Here is a 17,209-nt window from a genome sequence, read left to right as displayed (position 1 = left end):
ATTTCAGCAGATGACTTCAGTTATCAGCAAATGCTTTTTCATATTTAATGAATGTTTATTATAATAGAATAAAATATAAATGTTTATTAACAAAACTTGAAATTTATCCCAGAAGGAAAAAAAATGTAAGTTATTTATATAAAATGGCCAAGATTGGACAACTGGACTTCTCCCTGAAGAGCTACTTCACAGATCATTTTCAAAACACCAACTGTGTTAAGGAATGTTTCCCTTTTTCCCATAAAATTTTGGACCAAGCTAGAATGTTCTAAAAATAAAGCTGTGTGGAGCCCTGGTAAACGTTTTCTGTGTGGTGCTGGAGAACATAAACAATGAGATGCTTTACTTCCCCAGGTTGAAGCATTTGTTTTAAAAATGAAATTTCATAATTTTCAGGTTTTTGAGGCATACTGATTTTGAAAAAGGAAGTAAAGAGAAACCATTAGGACACAGATATACAGCCAGGGAGAAGAGGAAAGAAAGAAGAAAAGGCCAATGCCAAGGCCTTGGTAGGGCGGTGAAGAGGGGAAGATGCAGAACTTCCTTGATAACCAGAGAGGAGCAAACCCCAACCGCAGGGTGGTGAAGCCACTTGTGGGCCCTCCAATTGGAGAGGACTGGGCTGAGTGACAGGGAGGTGCACGCTGGGGTCCCGCGCAGGGACGCGGGGAGGTGGAGTTCTGCAGGCGGAGTTGGGGGGAGGGTCGGTCGAACTCCTCGCGGGCCCTGGGAGGGGTAGGGAGCGCTCGTTGGTGACGCGGGGCCCTCACGTGACCGGGAGCTGCAGAGCGACGCAGCCTTCGGTGCAGTCGTCACTCCTGTCTGGGTACCAGCTGCCCGCTGCCCTGCGCACGGCGGGCTGGCATCGGGCCGGGGGAAAGCCGAGCAGGTAAGGGCAGGAGGCCGGGCGGAGGCCAGGGCGGCAGCCGCCCCCCAACCCCGGATGCCGGCATTGGGGATCAGCGCAGCGGTCCCCGCCGGCTTTCTCCACCCCTGGAATTCTTGGGAACATAAATAATGACTCCTCTGATGTGGCGGTGCTGGAGCGGCAGGGCTCCAGGGAGGGAAGCAGTGATTATCCACCGAGCTCCTGCAGGAACATGGTGAACCGGGTGGGGGTAGAAAGGGCGGGAGTCTCGGGGCTGGGGTGGCCAAGGTTGCCAGGGCAGAGAAGGGGCCTAGTGGCAGCAGGTTGCTGCACAGCGTTTGCAACAGTCCTTGCTCCCCCACAACCTGACCCTCTGCAGGTCTGTGGGTCTGTGTCAAATGTCCGGGCGGCGCACTCGCGGCAAGAATCGAGAAGAGGAGGAGACAGTAAGGATAGACCCAGGTGGGTGCGGGAGACAGTGGTGGGGGGCGGGTGCAGAGCCCAATCTAGGACACCCCCCCAAGTATCCTACCCCCACCCAATCACCCGTCCTCCTTTTTGGTGCCTGCAGAGGCCTGGGGATGGATCTGTAAGGAAAATGGTGGGTTTGGGGAGTGGGAAAGGAGAATAGTGAGAGGGAAGGGGAAGAGCTTGGACTGGGGGACCCCTAGAGGGTGTAGGGAGCCTCTCAGGTGGGAAACATGAAATTTAAAAACTAACCGTTGATATCCAGAGCCCTGCAAGACGAATAGTAAGGCCTCTGTCCTCGGTGCTGATCTCTCCACCAAAAATTCAATCCCTTCTCTCCCTTTTTACCTCCTAGGAGTAATGGCGTCCAAAGAGGAACAAGTGGTAGAAAATATCAAGGTGGAAAATACTAACCAGGAAAATGAAAACAAGGATGAAAAGGAGCAAGCTGCTAATAAAGGAGAGCCCTTGGCCCTCCCTTTGGAAGCTGGTGAATATTGTGTACCTAGAGGAAATCGTAGGCGGTTCCGTGTTAGGCAGCCCATCCTGCAGTATAGATGGGATGTAATTCAAAGGCTTGGAGAGCCACAAGCAAGGATGGGAAAAGAGAATATGGAAAGGGTTGGGGAGGAGATGAGACAACTCAGGCAAAAGCTGAGGGAAAAGCAACTGAGTCATAGTCTGCGGGCAGTTAGCACTGACCCCCCTCACCATGACCGTCATGATGAGTTTTGCCTTATGCCTTGAATGCTGATGTTTTCCCTGCAGTTAATAGGGAGACACCTGCTTTCTAAACATAGGTGATCGTAATGTACCTTTGTTGTAAACCTTTTGATGTTACTTGTTTCTGGTGGGTCTCTTTACCGGCTTCTAGTTGAATGTTGATTTTTATTCAGTCTGCAAGATTTTGTTAGGAAAATTTTACCTATTGCATGGAAAGATGCTTATTATATATTGTGAAGTTAATAAAGCAGTTTTAAAAAGCAATCTCTGTATTTATCCTTTTTATTTCAAAATTTATGTTTATTTAATACATGAAGAGAAAATGCTAAACTTAAATATACCAAATTATTAATACAGGGACTTATTTTTGTGAGATGGGTTGATGTGTTTTATTTCATATTACCTGTATTTTGAGAAGAAATGAAAACTATTTTTAGTGATCTTATAAAAGCAGGCGGGTCACTTTATTAAGTACTTGGTCACAAAATTTGGATATTTTAGCCAGATTAATAAACCCAGGACTTCCTTATGAATTGGGGACTTTATTTGCTTCACATGACTGTGAAACGAGTTCAGGAGTGTGTGAGCTGTGTTTACCTATTTTTGGCCCACCCCCACCTATTAAGCAAGGTCCCCTTATCCTCAGATATTTAGCAGAGTCCCGAAAGATAGGTCTCATAAGTTCAGCATCCCTCCTCCCCTTGGGACTACAGTGTCTGCTGGTCAATCTGTGAGTTCTGCCTGACAAAATGTAGGCACTTAAAGTACAATTATTAATGACTGAGTCTTGATTTCTTGTCTCAGTTCAGTCCCTGAATAAAATAACCTAGGATATCTGACCTGAATTCTCTAGAAGGGATTACTTGCAATTCCTAAAGGAACATTAGATTCATTTAATAACACCCTAGTGTTTATAAAAGTATGCTAATCTGCCACCTGTGTGAGAATTACCTGAGCACTTTCTTGAAAATGGACTCCTAGTTCTACCCTAAATCTGAATGGGGCTCCAGAACTTTCAATTTTAGCAAGCTTCCTGGTGATTTTGACGCACATTAATGTCTAAAATGTTACTGGTGTGTATATATTTGCTATGATCTTAATCCTTAAATTGAAAACATAGTAATTAGAAGAACATAAAGGTGAATTCAGTAGAGAGAAGCATTAAAATGCAAAGGATGAGAAAATTTAAAAAGACCTTTAGATTTATTGCATAATTAAAATTGAAAGTATTTACACTATAAATTTAACAGTGGTTATCTCTTGTGAGTTATTGGGTGATTTTTTTTTGTACTCAACTACATTTTTCTTAAAGAATATGGATTGCTTGTGCTAAAAAGAAATAAAAGCCAATAATAGATCCAGATCCAAAGAACTCTTCAGTGAACATATAAATGCACGGAAGGCACTTAAAAATTCTCATGTCAGAACTTAGATATGAAGATTTCATGTTACATTTGGATACAGTACTCATACTCTGGTGTAATTGTCCCTCCTATTTGAGTGGGCAAAATCACTAGGTCTTACTTCTAATCAATAGAATATAGCAAAAGTGATGTGATGTCACTTTTGTTATTGTGTTACAGAGCATTTCGATTTCTATCTTGCTAAGAGACTCCCTCCTCATTCCCCCTGTTGGCTTTGATTAGACAAGATGCCATGTTGGAAAGGCCCATAGGGCAAAGAACTGAGAGTATCTATCAACCAATAGCCAGTAAGAAACTGAGATGCTCAGTCCAATAGCCCATTAGGAAGTGAATCCTGCCGACAACTTAAGTGAGTTTGGAAGCAGATCCTCCCGCACTCACGTCTTCAGCTAAGACCCTAGCTCTGGCCTACATATTGACTGTTGCTTTGTAAAGACCATGATACAGAAGACAAGAGTAGTCACACCCAGACTTCTGACTTGCAAAATCTTTGGGATAATTAATGTGTATGGTTTTTAAGATGCTAAATTTAGGGGTTATTATTACAAAGCAATAGATAACTAATATGTATCTCTTAAGGGTATTGATGCTTTTTTCCTTAGCTTCTTTTAAATTATTTTTTCAGTTACAGTTGACATTCGATATTATATTAGTTTCAGATGTACAGCTTAGTGGTTAGACATTTATATACTTTATTCAGTGATTCCCCCTGATTAGTCCAGTACACCCCTGGCCCTATACAAAATGGTTGCAACATTATTGACTGTATTCTCTATGTTGTACTTTATATCCCTATGACTATTTTATAACTACTAATTTGTGTTTTTTAATCCCTTCAACTTTTTCACCCAGCTCCCCAACCCCTTCCCCTTTGGCAACCATCAGTTTCTTCTCTGTATCTATCTATGTTTTGTTTATTTATTTTCTTCTTTAGATTCCATATATAAGTGAGATCATACGGTATTTGTCTTTGTCTGACTTGTTTCACTTAGCATAGCACCCTCTATGTCCATCCATGTTGTCGGAAATGGCAAGACTTCATTCTTTTTTTATAGCCAAGTAACATTCCATTGTGTATGTGCACTACAATTTCTTTATCCAGTCGTCTATTGATGGGTACTTGGGGCAGTTCCATACCTTGGCTATTATAAATAATGCTGCAATGAACATAGGGATGCATATAACTTTCTGAATTAGTGTTTTGGATTATTTTTTGGATAAATACCCAGAAGTGGAATTGCTGGGTCAAAATTTCTATTTTTAATTTTTTGAGGAACCCCGAGATTGTTTTCCATAGTGGTTGCACCAATTTGCAATCCTTCCAACAGTGTACAAGGGTTCCCTTTTCTCCACATCCTCGCCAGCACTTGTTTGTTGACTTATTGATGATAGCCATCCTGATAGATGTGAGGTGGTATCTCCTTGTGGTATTAATTTATTTGGTGATAAGCGATGTTGAGCATTTTTCATATGTCTATTGGCCATCTGTATGTCCTAATTGAAAAAAATGTCTATTCAATACCTCTGCCCATTGTTTAATTGGATTGTTTGTTATTTTTTTGGTGTTGAGTTATACGAGTTCTTTATAAATTGTGGATATTAACCCCTTATTTGATGTATCATTGGCAAATATCTTCTCCCATTCAGTAGGCTGTCTTTTTGTTTTGTTGATGGTTTGCTTTGTTGAGAAAAAACTTTTTAGTTTGATATAGTCCCACTTATTTATTTTTTTCTTTATTTTCCCTTGCCAGAGGAGATACATCAGAAAAATGTCACTCTTATAAGAATAAAGACAGTGAGTTTACTGCCTGTGTTTTCTTCTAAGAGTTTTATGGTTTCAGGTCTTACATTTAAGTCTTAAATCCATTTTGAGTTTATTCTTGTACATGGTGTAAGAAGGTGGTCCAGTTTCACTTTTTTTTTTTTGCATGTATCTGTCTAGTTTTCTAAACACTGTTTATTGAATAGACTGTCTTTATCCCACTGTATGTTCTTGCCCTTTTTGTCATAGATTAAATGACCAAATAAATGGATTTATTTCTGGGCTCTCTGTTCTGTTCCATTAATCTATGTGTGTTTTTATGCCAGGATCATGCTGTTTTGATTACTATAAACTTGTAGTGTAGTTTAATATCAGGCAACGGGATACCTCCAATTTTGTTCTTTCTCAAGATTGCTGTGGCTATTCGGGGTCTTTTGTGGTTCCAGATTTATATGGAAACATATAAATTTTAAGATTATTTGTTCTAGTTCTGTGAAAAATGCCATTGGTATTTTGATAGCAATCACATTGAATCTATATATTGCTTTGCGTAATACAGACATTTTAACTATATTAACTCTTCCTATCTGTGAGCACAATATATGCTTTCATGTGTTTGTATCTTTTTAAATTTCTTCATTCAGTGTCTTATGGTTTTCTGAGTACAGGTCTTTTACCTCTTTGGTTAAATATATTTCTAGGTATTTTTTTCATGCAATTGTAAATAGGATTGTTTTCTTAATTTCTTTTTCTGATAAATCATTATTGATGTATAAAAAAGGAACTGATTTCTGAATATTAATTTTGTACCCTGCTACTTTACTGAATTCATTTATCAGTTCTAATAGTTTTTCAGTGGAATCTTTCAGGTTCTCTCTATATAGTATCATGTCATCTGCAAATAATGAGTTTTACTTCTTCATTTCCAATTTGGATATTTCTTTTTCTTGTCTGATTGCTGTGGGTTGGACTTCCAATATTATGTTGAATAAAAGTGGTGAAAGTCAGCATCCTTTTCCTGTTCCTGATCTTAAAGAGAATGCTTTTCACTTTACCCTGTTCAGTATGAGGTTAGCTGTGGGTTTGTTGTATATGGCCTTTATTAAGTTGAGGTATTCTCCCTCTATTCCTACTTTGCTAAAAGTTTTTATCATAAATAGATGCTGGATTTTGTCAAAGGCTTCTTGTGCATCTATTGATATGATCATATGAATTTTACCTTTCATTTTTTTATGTGGTGTATCATAATAATTGATTTGAGGATATTGAACCAAATTTGTATCCCAGGAATAAATCCCACTTGACCATGGTGTATAATCTTTTTAGTGCATCAGTGGGTGGGATTGACTCCAAGGCTAACTGACTGTGAGAATTTGCTGTGCTACTATGTGGGGGCTGACCCCTCAGAGGAGGATTCACCCCCATGGACTCTTGTGCCTGTTGAGACCCCCTGCTTTGGGTGTGATGCTTGTGGTTCTAACCAGGTAGTGCTCTGGTGTGATCTGAAGTTGACTTCTGGGTGTGTGTTTTCTGGTGTCTCTTGGGAGGGGCTCTTGTGCAGGCCAATTTCAGCCTTGCCTGTTACCAGCCCATGGCTACCTGGTAGGAGCCACAAAGCTATATGTGGTTGGATGCTGCCTGTGCTGGACCTGGAGGCATGTGAGGGTAGCCTCGCTGTGAACCAATGCTAGCTGCCACCAGTAGTGGCCCTGAGGAAGCTTAGCAAAAGGCTGAGGGCCCCCTATACTTATTGCCACCCACCAGCTGCCTGTAAGGTCCAGCTGTTGAAAGAGCCTGCTTAGATGTGTGAGCCGGGCTGTTTGACCCAGTGTTAAGAGTGTCCTCGGTGATGCAGCACTAGCTGAGTGGGGTGGAGTCCCAGAAAGTCACGAAATGTAGCAAGTGGTTTTTAGAAAGTTTATACAGATTCAATTCTTATGCCAGTGTCCATTCTGTGACCACTTTGCACAGTGCCCCGAGAACACCGCAGCCAGCCACCTCTTGCCTCCAGGCAGTGCCTGGCCTGTGACCACTTCTCAAAATGTCCGTAGAACACCACAGCCAGCCACTGCTTGCCTCAAGTTCACAAATTTCCTAGAGCTGCCCAGGAGTGACTGCAGTACATGTTTTGGGTTACTATATACCACAAAAATCTCTCCAGGTCATCATGGGCTGTCTGCTGCTGCAAAAGGCCTCCTTGGCTTGTGGGGTTGGACCAACCACCCAGGTGCCCAGAGTGCCCCTAGCAATGCAGCTCTAGGTGGGCAGCATGGGGTTCAGGGAGCTAAGGGGTGTGGTCGGTGGTTTCTACAAAGTCAATACAATCTTGGCTCCTGCACCTGTGCTGGGCCGGACCACCCTCCTAAAATGCCCCCAAAACAACACAGCCAGCCACCGCCCATCTCAGACCCACAGGTTCCCCAGAGCTGCCCAAGAGACACTGCTGCACAGGTCTTGGGTTACCGCCCACCAGCAAAGGTTTCCCAGATCACTGCAGGCCATCCATCTGCTGCAAAAAGGCATCCACAGCCTGTGGGGCACGGCCAGTATTCCTGCATGTCCCCTGCGATGTAGCACCAACTGTGCATGGGGTGGGGGGACCCCAGGGCATCATCAAGTTTGTGCACATGTGTGGATTTTACCAGACCAATGCATTTCCAGATTTGGCCCTTAAGGGGAGAGCACTGAAAAGATGGTGCCCTCATGTAGGACACACATGTGTCATGCTCCACACGAGGACAACAATGGTTCCTGTCCCTTCAAGTTCCACTCCAAAGCTACACAACTTGGTCCTCCCCAGAATGTCTCTGGGCCTCTTGAGCTGCTACCCCTCCATCAGAAACCAGGCAAGTGCCCACACATGAACGAGTCCATGTGCCAACTCTACAAAAGGGCATTTGAGTTTCCAGCCTCCCTTTGTCCCACTTGAAAGGGCAGACAGAGTCCTCACTGAAATCACTGCCAGATGCCATGGGAAACAGTCTTCCTGTAACAGGACCCCTGGACTGGGGTGCCCAGCATGGGGATGGCTATCATCAATAAATCAACAAACAACAAGTGCTGACGAGGATGTGGAGAAAAGGGAACCCTCGTGCACTGTTGGTGGGATTGAGGACTGGTGCATCCACTATGGAAAACAGTACGGAGTTATCTCAAAGAAACTGAAAATAGAACTACCTTATGACCCAGCAATTCCATGCTTAGGTATCTATCTAGAGAAATCTAAAACTCTAATTCTAAAAAAATCTATGCACCCCTATGTTTATTGCAGCTCTATACACAATAGCCAAGACATGGAAACAACCGAAATGCCCATCGGTCAATGACTTGATTAAGAAACTCTGGTACACTTATACAATGGAGTACTATTCAGCCAGAAAGAAGAATGAAATCTTACCATTTACAACAACATGGATGGACCTAGAGAACATTATGCTAAGTGAAATAAGTCAGACAGAGAAAGGTAAATACCATATGATCTCACTTATATGTGGAATCTAAAGAAAATAATAAATGAATGAACTAATCAGAAACAGTCTCAGAGACATAGAGGGAAAACAGGGTTGCTAGATGGGAGGCGGGTGGGGATGAGTGGGAAGGTGAGGGGATTAGAAAGCACAGTCAGTAACCACAAGATTGCCACAGGCATACGAAAGTCAATTTGGGGAATGTAACCAACAATGTTATAAAGATTTTGTAGGGTATCCTATGGACACTTGTCTCATTAGTGAGACCACCTCAGGGATGATGTAGATGCCTCATCACTGCACTGTACACCTGCAGCTGAAGCTGGACAATAATGAATGTCAATTATAATTTTATATTTATATAGTTACAAGAAGCGGAGTACAGCATTAGGAATAGAGCCAGTGGAAATGTAATGGTTGTATGCGATGTCAGAGGGGTAGTAGATGGGGGGAGCAGAGTTATCACTGTGGGAGGGATATAAATGATAAATGTCTAACTATTACATTCTTTTGTACACCTGAAACTAATAAAAATAAATAAAATAAAAGTAAATGGTTCTGGGGAAATTGGAAAGCCATGTGCAAAAGAATGAAACTTGAGGGGATCCCGTCAGGATGTCACAGTAGTTGAAAGCTGTGCTTACCTTCTGTCACGACCACGTCCAAATTACAGCTAAAGTACAAAACAACCATCATTGAGAATCACCTAAAATCTTGCAGAACTGAAGCCCTACAACTAAGATGCAGAAGACGCCACCTCAAGACTGGTAGGATTGGCAGAGTCATGGAATGGGCTGGTCCCACACCTGCATGTGACCATTAAAGACCAGGAGGGATATTTTGGCTGTGGAGGTCCTCTCACCCCCCAGAGGAGTGAGAGGTCTCAGCCCCACCCCAGTCCAGGGTTACAGTGCCAGTGAGAGAAGTCCTCATAATTTCTGGCTGTGAAAACAAGCAGAGATTGTGACTGAGTGAGATGGAGACCAGCTGCACTCCCAGGTTCTCTTAAAGGGACTGCACGTGGACTTACCCACCAATGGACTCACTTGCTCTGAGCTCCAGCACTGGGGCAACAGCTGGAAAGGCGGTAGGGACATATGGTGGGAAGCTGAGCTGTTGTCTTGGGGCGGGGGCTGGAGAGGCAGCTTTCTCCTGGACAGAGGAGCTGGCAGAGGCCATTTTTCTTTGTTGAGCCCTCCCTATATCTGGTGTGCAGATGGAGTTGGCCGACATATCTGAGTCTCCAGCATTCATTTGCCACACACTGGCAGTTTGACACCCTACCCTGAGAAACTTTCAGACACACCCAAGCCACTTCCAGTGGCTTTTTCATACTAACCACCTGCCTTGGCTCAAGCTCCAGACTTTCTTAGTGTCTCTCAAAGTCTTGCAAACCCAGACAAGTAGCATCTGGCTTGAGCATGTTCTGTACCTCTGGCTGAGCAGCCCTAAATCTGGCACTAGTGGCAACCGGCCTTGGTTTGTGGCTTGACCTCTCAAGGCACCTCCAAGCACAGCATGGGTGGCAGCCATCTGCGGATTTCTTTGTGGCTCCTGTCAGTTGGCCCTAGGTCGGGCATAGGCTGTATCTGAACTTGACCTACAGCGGATCCCTTCCAAGGTGGTCCTGGGGCTGGCACCCCCAGTGGCCAGCTTTGAAATGCACTGGAGCATCACCCAGCCACCACCAAAAATGACACACCCAAGGGGAGGATTAGATAGGCACCAGAGTCCTGCTGAGGCAGATCGTGCTCTGTAGAGTCAGCCCCTGAACAACAACTATTCCACTCTAATCAAGGCCAGTCCTCACAACCAGTGAGCCCTAGGGTCAATCCCTCCCACTGATGTACAAATATCAATCTATGCTCAATTACAATAGGAGGACACACACAACCTACACAAAGGACACACCTGGAGCACCCAGCTCAAGTGAAAAGGAAGACTGCACCACTGAGCCCCACAGCACCCTTACTACATAAAACCACTCTACTAAGACCAGAAGATATAGCAGCCCTATTTTTGACAGCTTCAATACAATGTGCCTTGGAGAAGGCCTGTTGGGAGTTAGGTAATTAGCTGTTCTATTTGCTTGCATTCAGGATCCAGTTCTTGCCACAAGTTTGGGAAGTTCTCGTCAACTATTTGTTTGAATATACTCTCCGTTCCCTTCTCTCTTTCTTCTCCTTCTGTTATGCTCTTTATTCTTATATTGCTGTTTCTGATGGAGTCAGAATGTTCTTGTAGAGTTCTTTCATTTCTTTTAAGTCTCAAGTATCTCTCTTCTTCCATCTGTGTCATTTCCAGATTTCTGTATTCGATGTCACTGATTCTTTCCTCCATCTGGTCAGCTCTATTACCTATTCTGGCTATTTCATTCTTCATTTCTTCTATTGAGTTTTTAAACTCCAGAAATTCTATTTGGTTCTTTTTTTAAAATTTCAATATCTTTGGTAAAATGTTCATTTTGTTCTTTGATTATGTTTCTGAGTTCATTAAACTGCTTGTCTGTGTTTTCTTGCATCTTGTTGAGATTTTTCAGAACTGCAATCTTGAATTCTCTGTCATTGAAGTCACATATTTCCATGTCTCTAAGTTCATTTTCTGGAGACTTCATTTTCTTTCTGAGCTGCCTTGTTACCTTGTTATTCATGACAATTAATTATTTTTTCTCTTCCTAGGCATCTACAGGAGTGAGTTCTGCAACAGGTTGATAAGAAATGGTCTTTCTTTTGCTTTCCAGTAGGTGTTGGTAGAATGTTTTATTTTCTGTCCAACTGCAGCCTTTTATTTTCTCTCTTGCTGCAGTGTTATATTTTCTCTGCACTGTTCTGGCTTCTCACACAATGGGGGGTGTTCCCTGGAAGTTGGGACCTGTGAGCAGGTCACCTGTGTCTTAATGCACTGCCTCCTTTGGGAGATATGGAGACCTTCTGAAGTTCCAAAGCTCTTCCTGCACCAGTTTCAAGGCCTGTGTGTTTCAGCAACTCTGTTTATCCCTGCAGGGATCTGACCATATAGGTGGGGGCATGGGTGGGGTGGATTGTGATAGGTGGCTCTGAGCAATGGTGGCGACCACCAGCACAGCCAATCCTGCACCCCAAGGCTCCTTTCCCTTCACTGGAACTAGCTGGGCCATGAGTCCTTGGCTGCAAACCACAGTTCTCAAACCTGTAAATACAGTGGTACCTCAGTTTTCGAAAGTAATCTGTTCTGAAAGTCTGTTCATTTTCTGAAACATTCGAAAACCGAGGCACGGTTTCTCCATAGAAGGTAATGCAAAATGGATTAATCTGTTCCAGACCTTTAAAATCAACCCCTAAAACTGCAAATTCAGCATGAATTTTACTATCTAACGGTACCATAGATCCATAAAATTTACAGCATTCGTATACCGAAATATTCACCAATGGAGACTTTCAAAAACCGAAGTACTACTGTATTCTATTTTTTTATCTGACATTGTTACCGTTCTGCTTTTAGCACTGGGAAGGTGGGTTTGGGGTGAGCTCTGGGAGGGTGGGAAAGGGTTGGCTAGGCTCCGTGTCTATGCTGTTCATCCTCTGCCTGGCAATGAGGACTTAAACCACCATTTTCATCCTTCTTCCCTCAATCTGCTTTGAGGTCTCTGCCGTAAGCGTTGGGTTCTGCTGTGTTATATGCTGATCCCTCAGGTGGGACTGTGGGCCATAAGGGAAGCACTAGCAGTCTGAATTGTTCCCTCTCCTGCAACTGTTGTAGCTCTGGAATGCAGGGAGCTCCAAGCTGTGGTCTCTGGCCCTCGTGCAGCCCTCATCTCCACACTTCCCCTTTCCTTCCTCCCCCACTCACCCAATTTGCCCACCTTCAGATGATTTCAATTGTGTGCATTTTAGTCTTGCCTGTCTGCTGTGCAGGGAGTCTGTAATGCAGGGTCTCTGGTTCTGCTCCCCGCACAAGAACTCAGGATATGGTGAAGCCAAAAAGGAACACCAATGGAGCCATAGATAGGGGAGTTCATACCACTATATTCTCGATGGTGGCTGGTCGAGACACAAAAGCAAATATCCACCAGTACCCCAACGAGGGGTCTTCCTGCACCCCAGTCTCACTGGTAGCTGGGCAAAACACAGGAAGTAGGATCAACACGATCCGCAATCCACAATCTGCTTGGTAACTGCACTTGCTAGCCGCAATCCGCCTCTGCAATCTGCCATCTGCTTCTCTGCCAACCAACCAACCAACCAACCAACCCCCTTGCCAGCATAGCCACAGAGTTATATTAGTGGCTAATGGCTAACTGTAACAGCTGATGGCCACCCAGCCACAGCAGATGGCCATCTGATTACAGCTGATGGCCATCTAGTAACCGAGCCAGCACCTTTCCACATGAGGCTGAGTCTGGAAACTGCTCTCTGGGACTCTGTCCCCACACTCCACCCTTCCAGGGTCTCGCCACACAATCTATGCGACAAGCATCTTCTGCGAAGGGCCCTACATCAGGAACACAGCTCATGAGAAAAAGTTTCAGTCCAGTTCAAGTAATGTCCCAGGGGGTGTCCCTCGATGTCTACCTACTTTCTGGGCACAGCCAGGGTTCTCAGGGCACCGCGCTGGAACAATAGTGGCTCACAGACAACATGCTTACATATTATCGATGGCGACCAGGCAAGACACAGGAAGCAAATATGTGCCAGTTCTATTACATGGTGGTACGTTCCCAGGCGGACAGTCAGACAATCCATCAAATCATGAATTGAAGGCATTGCAGCATGCAAAGGTGGTGTCACCTTATTTAACTCCCTATAGTCCACAGTCATTCGCCAGGTCCCATCTGGTTTCTTGACAGGCCATAATGGGGAGTTAAAGGGACTGTGCATTGGCCTCACAATATGTGCCTTCTCCAATTCCAAAATTGTATGACTAATCTCCTCCTGTCCTCCTGGCAGTTGGTACTTACTGTCACACTGTAACCACATGCCAGGCCTGCAGCAACACTTGAGGAGGGTGGTGAGCATACTCACATGTCATCACTTTCACCACTCAGATCTGGAGATGGAACTCTCCAAACGACATCTGTAAACTGAGGCCATGTAGCACGTCCACCCCTAGAATATATTCAGGAACGGGGGAAACATACACCGTGTAGGTATGGGGTGGGGGGGAGCCTTCCTATACCCAGTAGTAAGGAAATAGCTTTTACCATCATAGTCTTTCCCCCATAGCCATTAATGCAGATTGCTGGTCCAGGGAATAGTTCTGGGTTTCCACAAATAAGACTGCAGTCTGCACCAGTGTCAAATAGGGCCAAAACCCTCTGCACATTAGAAGGGGACAAATGTATGGACAGTTCCACGTGGGGCCTCCAGTCCCTGCTCATCCCCTCTGACTGGGTACCTTGCCCCCCCCAATCAAACTGGAAGGAGTTGGCCTCAAGTGGCTGCATGAAGTTCCGGAGGGACACGGGTAGCACTTTCCCAGACTTCCCCTTTCGGCTTCGCTGGAATTGCTGTTCCGGATGCAACTGTTTCCAAAGTTCCAACAAGAGTGCATTGGATTGTCAGTCTATTTTTTCCTGATCAACCCCTGCTGCCACAAGATCATGTCACATCTGTGTGTGTGTGTTCCGTTCTGAGGCCTATGACCTCGCCCCCTTACTTTTGACTTGGTCTTCCAGGCCTTGACTTCTTGGACCTCCTGTCTTAACTTCCCTTGCCTCCAGCTTTCAACATCCCCCAGGGTGGCCATGGCGGTGGTAACTTCATGGATCCACTGCCCCACATAGGGTGTAAGAATGGCAACCAAGGATCCAAAAGCACTTGAAGGGGCAATATCCAAAAACAGATCTCTCATGCTGGTCATAAAAAGCTCGTCATCCAGCCCCCGCATAGTAGGGTTGAACACAGCATGTCTCATATCCATTTCACAAATGATTTGAGTAAGTTCAGTATATGACTGCCATTTACTCACAGTGTCTGGTAGCTCGCCAGCCTGTCCCCACACTGTGCGTACCGCAGCAGTGAGCCACTCCATTAGAGTGTGATTGCCCTGGTCTTGGGCCAACCTATAGCAGTTCTGTAACCTTTGTCACAAGGACGGATACACTACCACGGAGGTTAGCTTTTCCATTTTGCCTGGGGAGCAGAGAATGCTGTCTGCCCCTTCATCCCATAAATGTAGCAGCCAAGCTAAGATCAGCTCTCCAGGGCGCTGTCTGTACCACCTCCCCAGTTCCTACAACTCAGTGGGAGTGTAAGGGGTGTAGGTTGTGAACTCAGGCACAGCTGGGTTGCCGGCAGCAATGCCCCAGGGACCAAAGGTTGCTCATGCTTTACCTTTTGCTTCACAATGGGCCAGGTGTGGGGGTTGGGAGCTACATTGTCTCCACTCCCTTCCTCTGCTTCTGCCTCAGAGTCTCCACCGTGAGGCTCCTTCTCTGACAGGCAGACCCGAGCTTCCAGCGCCTCCTATCTGGGCTGCTGGTCCCTCACCTGGGCTATTTCATGAAGCAGATCGTCCGTGTTATGATGCAATGCAGCAAGGAGCATCCAGCCCACACGGCCAGCTGCACCCTTCGCCTCCTCTGGCAGCCGCTCAGCCAGAACCTGCAGGGTCCTCTCCATGCAGGCCAGAGAGCCATCCATATCCTCCCACCCCTCCTCGGGGGTCCAACTTCTGAGAACAGTGGCTACCAGGTACCATGAACTGTGCGGGGGCCACCTGTCCTCCTGCCCAGAGTCTGACACCATTCCTATGTAGCCAGTATCCTGCTCACTGAGCCAGGCATCCAATTGGGTGGAGGCCTTGGTGTAAGATGTCCACAACTCTTGGAGCCTACTGCAGTAGCAGATTACCAAAAGGAAGGCAACACCTGCTATGGCCCATGGGGCTGAGTGCCATCCGGAGGCTCAAAAGGACCACCAATTCACCGGGTGTCACGTTTCTCCCAAGCAGATTGCATTTCCTGCTCCCGGTGCCACTGCTCACAGGCTTCCTGAGACTGAGTGTTCATATGCACAAACTGCTGCACCATCCTTCAGAGAGTTCTGGCTGGCACCAAACACTGCTTGGAAAACTAAGCTTTCATACATATAAACTGCTCCATTACCCCTTTGGAAATTCTGGCCAGCCCTATACCCTGCTCGCTGTGCCATGTGTCATGCAGGGTCTCTGGTGCTACTCCCCGCACAAGAATGCAGGATATGGTGAAGCCAAAAAGGAACACCAACAGAGCCAAAGATAGAGAAGTTCATACCACTACATTCTCAATGGTGGCTGGGTTGGAGATACAGGAAGCAGGCTCCACAATCTGCTGTCTGCTTCTCTGCCAACCAACCAACCAACCAACCAACCAACCAACCAACCAACCAACCAACCCCCTTGCCAGGGTAGCCATGGCAGTTATATTAGTGGCTAATGGCTAACCGGTAACAGCTGATGGCCACCCTGCCACATGGCTGGCCAGCTGATTATAGCTGATGGCCTTCTAATAACTGAGCCAGCACCTTTCCATGTGAGGCTGAGAGCCTGGAAACTGCTCTCTGGGACTCTGTCCCCAGAGTCTTTTGTGGAATTATAGCTGTTCAATTTGTTGTAAATTCCAGGGGAGGTTTCAAGAGGCTCACATCATGCCACCATTTCTTTGACATACTCTTCTAGGTCCATCCTTTTATCCAACCAGTAATTAGTTTAAGAGATTTTTTAAATGTATAATTGACATGCAATTAACTGTATATATTTAAATTGTACAACTGGTTTGCACCCATGATATTATAACCACTATAAAGATAATGAACCTTTATTCGCTAACAGTCTCCATATTCCTCATTCCCCTTTTTAATTGCTCTCCAAATTCCTCCCACACCCCCTTCACCAATGGCAGACAACTACTGATTTGCTTTTTTTATTTTTTTGCTATAAATCAGTTTGCATGTTCTAGGGTTTTATAAATGAAAGAAGATGGTTCATAATTTTTTCTTCCAGATTCTTTGATTCTGCATAATTATTTTGACATTCATTCATGTCGTTAAGTGTATTCAATACTTTGTTCTTTTCATTCCTCAGTAGTACTCCACAATTTGTTTTTCCATTCACCAAATGGTAGATGTTTCACTCATTTCCAGTTTGGAGCCATTATGAATAAATTATTCCACAAAATCACATACAAGTCTTTGGGTGGACATATGCTTTCATTTTTGTTAGTTAATTATATAGGTGTGGAATGGATAGATTATATGGTAGATATAAGATTAAGTATTTTTAATAGTTTCAGGTGTACAAAACAATGTAATAGTTAGACATTTACCCCCCTCACAAAGTGATAACCCCCTCCCCCAATCTAGTACCCCTCTGACATCGTATATAGCTGTTGCAATTCCATTGACTCTATTCCCTATGCTGTACTCCACATCCTGTGACTATACATATATTAAATTATAGCTGACATTTTTAAAAACTCCCAAAGTGTTTTTCAAAGTGATTGTATAATTTGACCTTCCCACCCAACCACTAATTACTGAGG

The 17,209-nt window shown here is 44.7% G+C and overlaps 1 protein-coding gene across 2 annotated transcripts; it reads left to right on the top strand.

Moving 5' to 3' along the window:
- The first annotated feature begins 734 nt into the window (after nucleotides 1-734).
- On the top strand, nucleotides 735-2,323 carry LOC109439547 (protein BEX1-like). Of its 2 annotated transcripts, none has more exons than XM_019719862.3 (3): nucleotides 735-889; nucleotides 1,248-1,330; nucleotides 1,692-2,323. In XM_019719862.3, the coding sequence occupies exons 2-3, from the start codon at nucleotides 1,267-1,269 to the stop codon at nucleotides 2,081-2,083; spliced, it is 456 nt and encodes a 151-aa protein (XP_019575421.1). In that variant the 5' UTR covers nucleotides 735-889; nucleotides 1,248-1,266; the 3' UTR covers nucleotides 2,084-2,323. The 2 variants fall into 2 exon arrangements, with proteins under 2 accessions (XP_019575421.1, XP_019575420.2); XM_019719861.2 differs by lacking the exon at nucleotides 735-889 and adding an exon at nucleotides 896-1,103.
- The last annotated feature ends 14,886 nt before the right edge of the window (nucleotides 2,324-17,209 follow it).

This window comes from Rhinolophus sinicus, chromosome 18, assembly GCF_057876585.1.
Source record: "Rhinolophus sinicus isolate RSI-liver-muscle chromosome 18, RSI-T2T, whole genome shotgun sequence".
In the NCBI taxonomy this organism is placed as follows: Eukaryota; Metazoa; Chordata; class Mammalia; order Chiroptera; family Rhinolophidae; genus Rhinolophus; species Rhinolophus sinicus.
The sequence above is the reverse complement of the archived record's forward strand: the minus strand, read 5'-3'. Positions and strand labels throughout refer to the sequence as shown.